The 9515-nt window shown below is 33.9% G+C and overlaps 1 protein-coding gene across 1 annotated transcript in view; it reads left to right on the top strand.

Moving 5' to 3' along the window:
* ADGB (androglobin) overlaps nucleotides 1-9515 on the top strand; it is a 243402-nt gene that overhangs the window by 174742 nt on the left and 59145 nt on the right. Inside the window, 1 exon segment of the mRNA XM_017877613.1 lies at nucleotides 2726-2910. Within this exon segment, the coding sequence (XP_017733102.1) occupies nucleotides 2726-2910 (185 nt within the window).

Below are 9515 nucleotides of genomic sequence, written 5' to 3'. Positions count from 1 at the left end.
AGAGAGAGAGAGAGAGAGAGAGAGAGAGAGAGAAAGTGCTGTACACTTTCAAACACCCAGATCTCATGAGAACTCACTCACTATCATGAGGACAGCAAGGGGGATTTCTGTCCCCATGATCCAATCACCTTCCACCAGGCTGCTCCTCCAACACTGATTATCATAATTCAACATGAGATTTGGGTGGAGACACAGAGCCAAACCACAGCACCAGTGATGGTGATGGAGTAAGCACGTGGAAGATGGTAAGATGAGAAGAGTGGAGGCAGACAACTCTCCTTAGGTGCTGAGCTGGGAAGTTGGCAATGCAGTAGAGGCTGGACTGCAAGGTGGGCTGAAAGTTGCGTTGGTTTGTGTTTTTGCTTTGTTTTAATCTGTCTTAAAGATAGGAGAGAACTGTACTTATACACAAGCTAATTTCAAGGAGAAATAAGGGGTGGGGTCTTTTTAAGATACAGGAGAGGGCCAGGGGTAGTGGCTCATGCCCGTAATCCCAGTACTTTACAAGGCTGGGGAAGGAGGATTGTTTGAGCCCAGGAGTTCAAGAACAGCCTGGGTAACATAGTGAGATCCTGTCTCTACAAAAAATAAAAATTTAGCTGAGCATGGTGGTGCATACCTGTAGTCCCAGCTATATTGGAGTCTGAGGGAGAAATATCATTTAAGCCCAGGAGTTCGAGGTGCAGTGAGCCATGATTGCACCATTGCACTCCAGCCTGTGCAACCTTTTTCATATATATATATAGAAAAAAGTGTCGTCTTTTAGTATCGTCATATATATGAGAGACATGATACTCAGAAAAGCAAATTTCTAGAGAAATTAAAAGTTGATCGAATCCTGAGCATTTGTGAGGAATCACCTAAAATGAGAACAAAAAGCCAACTCTTTAATTGCATTAAAAGGGGAGTTGGAAAGAATGAATTAGACTACATGTTTCCAGTCTTTTTGCAAGAGGTTTCCAAACTACTGGTGAGGGGTGAAGGTGGAGGTTGTGGCTACTACTTTAATTTCTCTGTATTTTTGTGAATCACAGAAAATGCTATTATCAGTGAAGCTCCAAAGGCTTCTGCCAGGAGTGCTTTTTGTGTAATAGGGAGGGTAGACGTGGTAGTAGTTTGCAGATCTATTAAGAGGTTTGGTGGCTTTTAGGACTATCAAGTTTTATATTTGTTTGTTTATTTTTATTAAGTTCCGGTGTACCTGTGCAAGATGTGCAGGTTTGTTACATAGGTAAACATGTGCCACGGTGGTTTGCTGCACCTGTCAACCCAACACCTAAGTATTAAGCTCAGCATGCATTAGCTCTTTTCCCTGATGCTCTCCCACCCTCAACCTCCCCCAACAGGCCCTAGTAAGTGTTGTTCCCCTCCCTGTGTCCATGTGTTCTCATTGTTCAACTCCCACTTATAAGTGAAAATATGCAGTGTTTGGTTTTCTGTTCCTGCATTACTTTGCTGAGGATAATGGCTTCCAGCTTCGTCTATGTCCCTGCAAAGGACATGATCTTGTTCCTTTGTATGGCTGCATAGCATTTCATGGTGCATATGTACCACATTTTTTAATCCAATCTATCATTGATGGCATTTTGGGTTAATTCCATGTCTTTGCTATTGTGAATACTGCTGCAGTGAACATATGCGTGCATGTATCTTTATAATAGAATAACTTATATTTATCTGGGTATATACCCAGTAATGGGATTGCTGGGTCAAATGGCATTTCTGGTTCTAAATCTTTGAGGAATCACCACACCATCTTCCAAAGTGATTGAACTAATTTACGTTCTCACCAACAGTGTAAAAGAGTTTCCATTTCTCCACAATCTCACCAGCATCTATCGTTTCCTGACTTTAATAATCATCATTCTGACTGGCATTAAATGGTATCTCATTGTGGTTTTGATTCCCATTTCTCTAACGATCAGTGATGTTGAGCTATCTCTTAGTGTTTTTTGGCCACGTGTATGTCATTTTCTGAGAAGTGTCTGTTTATATCCTTTGTATGGCTATCAAGTTTTATAAGTGACTGCTTATTACATCTAAACAAAAAGTTATATGTTTTAAATCTAGGATTTGATGATAATAGAAGTTCTATTTCCTTTTGTTTTACAGTACTATATTGGGATCCCTTGCCAAAGTCTATAACTCCAGTATTTTCAGGATGTTAGTGAACTTTACAAAGTAGTTTTACTTTTAGGTTATCATATCAGAAAATTAGACAGTTTTCCTTACTGTATTGGTCTGTTCTTGCATTGCTATAAAGGAATACCTGAGACTGGGTAATTTCTGAAGAAAAGAGGTTTAATTGGCTCACAGTTCTGCAGGCTGTACAGGAAGCATAAAGCTGGCATCTGCTTAGCTTCTAGGGAGGCCTCAGGAAGCTTCCAATCATGGCAGAAGGGGAAGGCGGATCAGGCACATCACATGGCCAGAGCAGGAGTAAGAGAGAGAGAAAGGGAGAGGGAGATACACATGTTTAAACAACCAGATCTCATGACAACTCACTCACTGTCATGTGAACGGCACCAAGTAGATGGTGCTAAACTATTCGTGAGAAACATGTCTGCAAGATCCAGTTACCTCTCACCAGGCCCTGCCTCCAACAGTGAGGGTCACAATTTGACAGGAGATTTGGGCAGGGACATATATCCAAACTATGTCACTTACTGACTTGAGAGAAAGACCAACATACTTGCTTATAATGTTAACTCTTTTTTCTTTACAGATATTCAGTTAAAGTTCTAACACCACAACCTGCTACAATACAGGTACGCACATCCAAGCCAGATGCATTCATCAAGCTGCAGGTCCTAGAAAATGAAGAAACTATGGTGAGCTCCACTGGAAAAGGCCAAGCTATAATCCCAGCATTTAACTTCTTGAAGAGTGAGAAAGGTTTGAGCTCCCAGTGTAAGTGTGCCTTTATGAGCAGGATAGTTAGATTCATAAATGGATATTTATATTTTCATGACACTTTAAAAATGAAAATAAAGTAGCAAGTAACCACTTAAATTGTGAAATTTGATAGTACAGTAAAATATTACAAGTATAGCATTTGCATGTCAAATTAGGCTCTGAAAATCAATATAGGCTTATTTTAAAGACTTTTCACCTTGGAGAAAATTTACTTTCCTGTTACATGAGCCTTCTTATTAAGAAGTCAAATTCTTATTATTTTGAAAGAATATTTTTACTTTTTAAAATTCCTAATTCATTATTTTCAGAAAATATTCTACTTACTAAAATTAACAAAAGCTAAAGTTATTACTTTCAATATACTATTCTCAATGAGTTATTAAATAAATAAAATAATTTTGAAAATAATGGTTAGCATTGCTACTCTGAGGTGTATTACTTAGTTATGTTAGTAACTTGATTCTGTAAAAGTCACACATTACCAATGTAGAATATTTGGAAAAATAGAAAATTACAAACAAGGGAATAAGAAATGCCTTATAATCATGCTACCCAGGAAAAAAAAGAAGTTAATATTTTAGCTTTTTTGCCAAAACACACTGTAAATATTTTGACTTTTCTGCCTTTATTCTCCATTTTTGTATTTAGATTTTAAGCAAAACTGGGTTCTTATCTATTTGGCCCATTGATATTTCTTCTTTCTTAAATCGTAACTTTTTTTTCCTTTTTGTGGCCTTGGCTGTGACCTTCAAACCAAGGTTAAATACGTGATGATGATGTATTTCCTTTTCTTAAGTAGGAACACTTGTGACATTTATCATTTATTATCTTTGTGGGTGGCTTCTAATAATTAGATTTTATGAAACTTGAGAAATTTTAATATTGAATGAGTTTGGAACATTATTAGTTATTTTTTGTTGTTGTTTATAGAAATCATCCAGTTTTACTCCTTTGAGTTTAATAAGTTGAGTTTTAATTTTGAATCACTCTTGCATTCTTAGAATAAAACCTATTTATATAATTTTACTCAGTTTGCTGCATCATAATCATCACTTTGTATCTCTATGAGAGTTTTTTTTCCTCTCTGTGTGTGCACCCATACATTATTCTTTTCCAGTTCTCAAGCTGAAATTATAATGAATTGTTGAAATTAATTTGAGAACTTTTAGTTTTCTATTTTGTAGTCTTTTAAATTGTCCGGGATTCATTTCTTTTAAAAAAAAGTTATTAGCTTTGTCCCTAAAACTTTCTAAATCTGATGTTTCTGGGGAGAGACTTGTTTTTTCTTTTACTATTTAAGAAAATAATTTCCAAGGTTACTTTTAACTGCCTTTCATTTTATAGACTATATTTTAGTGAAAGTAGAGATTAATTTAGTATTTCCAATTTATCTGCATAAATGCATACAGGAATTTCTTTTAAAATTTTAAATATCTCTAATAGGTTGTGTAAATTATATTCTTTTTATTTATTTGTGTTATTCTAATCAGACTTTTTTGAATTTGCTCTGTACATTTGGTCTTTCTTGGAAAGAATTGAATTTTATTATTCAAACCTCTATGGCTCTTTTTAGATTTATAATGCTACTTCATTAATATTTATATTAATCTTTTAAAACCCTTTCTCTACTTTAAAATTTAGTCAAATGTCCTTTTCCTCTAGCTTTGCTAGTTTCAATTTAGTTCATACATTAAATCTATGTTTTTAGATAGAATATAACTATGCTATAAATTTTTCTAACTAGCTAACATAATATTTTAATATTTTATAACTTAGAAATGCTATAAAAGTTTTTATATGGTAGTGTTTATGTTAGCCATGAGCTATGATTTAATTTTGACCTTTTCTTTAACCTTAGTGTTTGGTAATATTTTAGAATTCCTAAGTAATAGAAATTGTTTTATTGTACCTATATATCATGTTAATTTCAAATTGAATTCTGGTGAAGTTAGAAATGTAGACCATAATTTTCTATCTATTGAGGATTTAGATTGTGTTTTTCCTGTTCCTGATTCAAATCAAGTTTGATTACTGTCCCACTGAGGTTTACAAAGAACTCTATTTTGGAGGTCGTTTGATGTCTAAATGCACACACACACTTTCATAAAAGACAAACTTGCTAATTACGATATTTAAAATGTCAAGATTATCATTTATATTTTACCTAATTGGTGTGTAAATTTGTTAGTGATGTGTATTAAGATCTTCTATTTTTATTTTTAAAAGTGTGATAACATCTCTAACTCTAATATGTTTAGTTTTACATATTTATATGCCATGTTGCTAGTTATATAAGTTTCATATTTGCTTTATATTTTTTATGTATTGTATTTTTAAAATAAACATAAGGCAACCTTCTCTTAACTTTAACAAGATTTCTTATCACTGATTCTTCCTTTTGTTATTCTTCCTTTTGTTATTATTTGCCTGTTGATGCTGTTCATTTGTTTAGTTTTCTATCCTCTACATGTTTTTGTTGTCAGTCTTTCTCCTGTAAATGGATATTTTTTCTACAAAATGATATATGGACTGGCTTTGTGCCCCACCCAAATCTCGTCTTGATTTATAATCCAAATTGTAATCTCCGCATGTTGGGAGAGGGACCTCGTGGGAGGTGATTAGACCATGGTATTTTCATGATAGTAAGTGAGTTCTTGCAAAATCTGATGGTTTAATGAGAGATTTTTTTCCCCTTCGCTCTGCACTTCTCTCTCCTGTCACCGTATGAAAAAGGATGTGTTTGCTTCCCCTTCCCCTTCTGCCATGATTGTGAGTTCTCTGAGGTCTCTTCAGGAATGCAGAACTGTGTGTCAATTAAACTTCTTTCCTTTATAAATTACCTAGTTGGGCAGTTATTTTTAGCACTGTGAAGACAGATTAATATAAAATGCAAGATTCTTGTCTCTAAAATGGGGGAATGCAGTCCATTTACATTTATTTTGATGCATATGCTTTTTTTGAATTCTTCCATCACATTGTATTTTTTAATTGATTACATCTTCTAGTTGAACTTTTCCTAAGCTATTTCATAATGAGCACCCTTCCTGAACTCTTTTTCCCAATAGTGTTTATTCTAATTAAACGTACAAGCAAATTACTAGAAATAACTGTCATTTTTCTATATGTAAAAATCTTTATATCCCTTTTCTACCTAATATCTGTACTTTTTTTGTTGTTGTTATGTAAGTGGGCATTCCAGAGCAATACAGATTTTAGTGGTAACACTAACTTTTGACTCCCTGTCCCTATCTCTTTAACAACTACCGGCAAGTTAGGGAGTATGAGCTGAGCAACAGGTCACTGCAAATGCTTTGATATCCCATCATCTTACACAGGCTTCAATAGTGTGAGTCTCTGTCTTTTCTCAGTCCAGTGTTCTATCCAGGAAGTGCTCCTAGCTAGTGGGACGAAGGGAACCACTGAAGGTCTTATTATTTACACTAACTTGACTGGAGGCACTCAGTCTATAAAACAAATCCTTCCTATCATTCTCCCCAGAGCTTTCTGCAAGATAGACCTTGCTACATGTCGCTCTACTTCTGAGTATTTTTTCCTAAATCAGTTTTTGGTTTTGATCACTAACATCGGGTAAGAATCCCATCTCCAAGGAGACAAGGAGTACAGTTCGGGCTGCGACTTTAATCAAGATTTTAACACTGCTTTGAAATCTCTATGCGTTTTTTAATTATCTCATTATTATGATTTATAGAATGTAAAATATTATATATACATACCTCTGATTATTTTCTCCCTATTTCATTCTTTCCATATTTCTAGTCTGACTTTCAAGTTTCTTCTGATTTTATTGCATAACTCAATGTAATTGTGCTAACTAAACATAACTTCTGTCCTCCCACTGTACCAATATATTTCCCTTCTAAATGCCCCCAATAAATAGTCCTGCCCACTCGACATCAACATGTTCATCATTATTTTGTTCCTAGATTTTTAATCTTTTTTTTGAGATGGAGTCTCACTCTCTTGCCCAGGCTGTAGTGATTTCAGATCACTGCAACCTCCACCTCCTGGATTCAAGTGATTTTCATGGCTTAGCCTCCCAAGTAGCTGGGATTACAGGTGCGTGACACCACACCCAGCTAATTTTTGTATTTTAGTAGAGACAGGATTTCATTATGTTGGCCATGCTGGTCTCAAACTCCTGACCTCAACTGATCCACCTGCATCAGCTTCCCCAAGTGCTGGGATTACAGGTGTGAGCCACTGTTCCTAGATTTGTTTTGAATGCCTGTAATGATTTACTCATAATTCATCAACAAATGTGATTAAGGGAATCTGTTAAATAAAACTCTTTGTATTATATGTTGTATCATTTACAAAATTTAACTTGTAAAACATACTTACTTTTATCAAGTGTTTTTTACTATTTGGATTTCCCAATTTGATTTATAGTTATAATAAATTATATGAATATTTTCAATATTCAATAATATTTGCTATTTTAGAATAAGCCCTAGTTGATTGTGGTGTGTTATTCTTTTTTTTAAAATAGATTCAGTTTGCAATTATTTTAGTGGGAATTTTTTATACATATTCTAATTAATACGTATAGTGAACAAATATATTAATAATATATTTATTAAATGCTTATATAGATTGAATTTATCTCTGTTCCTTAACTGTTTAATTCTGCATGGGTCTTTGAACATACTCTATCTCTCTTTTAAAAATCGTATATTATATGATATCCATTTGTAGAAAAGTCTTTTGTTCCTGTTCTTTTAATTACTAGTTACTGTACAATACCCCAAATGGTCTTAGCAGGGAGTTTAACTCCAGCCTTCCATGAATAGTAAATCGAAGCTTACTTGGACAGCAAGATGCACAAAGAAGTAAGGATCCTTCTTTCCGATCCTTAGAATAATTTTAAATTATTTAAATTTAAAACTTTTAAAATGTATTTTTACTTTAAATTTAAATGTTAATGTTTTAAATACTTTTAAATGAATAAGAATCCTTAGAATGCTTTTTATTTGGAAAGAAAAATAGAAGCCCTTAAAGGAGGGCTGTCTTCATCTTGTCCTATTAACCTTGGAAACAACATGTGACTTGTTGTCATAACCGAGGGATATGCCTTTCCAATGAGACTTGGAGGAGAATTAAAGAAATATCACACTGGGATGATATAATTAGGGCACAAGTGCAGTGTTTAAGTTAGAGTGAAGTGGGAAATGCACGTACTATATTAGTAGGGTTGAGCTTGGGCAAAGCTGTAGTACTCTTTCAGTTCTTTTGAGCATGTCATCTTTTCTGCCATCACGTGTCCTTCACCCCTGAATATCTCCTGGGTTGTTTTCAGCACTTATGTTCAGCATTCCTTTGTGGTTTCTCATTCAAACTTGCCCGCACTCCATTTCTAGTTTTTTCTTTAGATATGTTAAGGCCATTAATCAGATAATGTTTTGTCAGTCGGAATGCTGTTTTTAACTCTTTAAAATGGCTATTTTCTTTACTCAGGTACATTTTACACTGGTATTATAGTTTAGTTCATAGAGGGAACTCAATTCCAAAACCTTAGTGGGCACATATGTGCAGCTCTCCTATGCTATTTGTGACCTCATGCTTTTTCTTTAATTAGCTAATTACCACCACCAATTTTCTCTGAAATGTTTAGATTCAAATTCTTGCAGGTAACACTGTTTATAGTTTGTCATCTAGTTTAATCATTGTTTCATTCAAAATTTACCATTTATAAGAGAAGCATACATAAGTGCTTAAAACCAATTTTTATAGGTTTACCTCTGGCCAAGAAAGATACAGAAAAATTGAGCGGAAGGGTAATTGGTTCAGAGATCAGAAATTGATCCAAAAGTAGAGCCAAAATCTATAATGGCTCTTATTTTACACATATTCCTATTTTACCATTAGTATTTCCAGATGAACTTTAATATAGTTTTCAAGTTTTCTCAAAACACACAGAAATCATTGTTTTTCTTCTGACTGCTTTGAATACATAGATACCTTAATTTAAGGAAAACTGACATTGTTACAATAACGAATTTGCATGTAAGGAAAGGCTATTTGCATTTCTTCATGACCTCTTCTATGTTTCACAGAAAAGGTTGAAAGGTTTCTCCATACAGATTGATAGAACTATTATTGTGCATTAGATAATTTATTCATTTAGGCTTCAAACAGGGTGTTGTTTTAAAATTGATGCTATTAATTTGTGTTTATGAGTGATATAAGCAGACACTGAATTTAAAATAAACATTTTCAGTGGCTTCTCTTGGAAACAAATCCATTTATGTATCCTTTACTGTATATATTTCTGGAGTACACCCACCAAAATAATAATACATGCAAAAACTGTGTGTGTGCGAGTGTTTTTACAGGATATGACACACTACCTTGATAAGTATTCTGTACACAAACACTCTTACCATGTGCTAAAGGAGAGGTAAACTTCATTGCAAGGATGCAGAAGTTCAAAGTCAGTCAGTCACAAAACTTAATACAGACTTCTTTAGGTTTTGTATCATATCATAGGAATTTACAGAATATCTGTATATCTTATAATTCTTCAAGAAGAAAATCCTTTTTTTTTTTTTTTTTTTTTTTTTTTTTTTTTTTTTTTTTTT

The sequence above is a fragment of the Rhinopithecus bieti genome, unplaced genomic scaffold, assembly GCF_001698545.2.
Source record: "Rhinopithecus bieti isolate Rb0 unplaced genomic scaffold, ASM169854v2 scaffold_10706, whole genome shotgun sequence".
In the NCBI taxonomy this organism is placed as follows: Eukaryota; Metazoa; Chordata; class Mammalia; order Primates; family Cercopithecidae; genus Rhinopithecus; species Rhinopithecus bieti.
The sequence above is the reverse complement of the archived record's forward strand: the minus strand, read 5'-3'. Positions and strand labels throughout refer to the sequence as shown.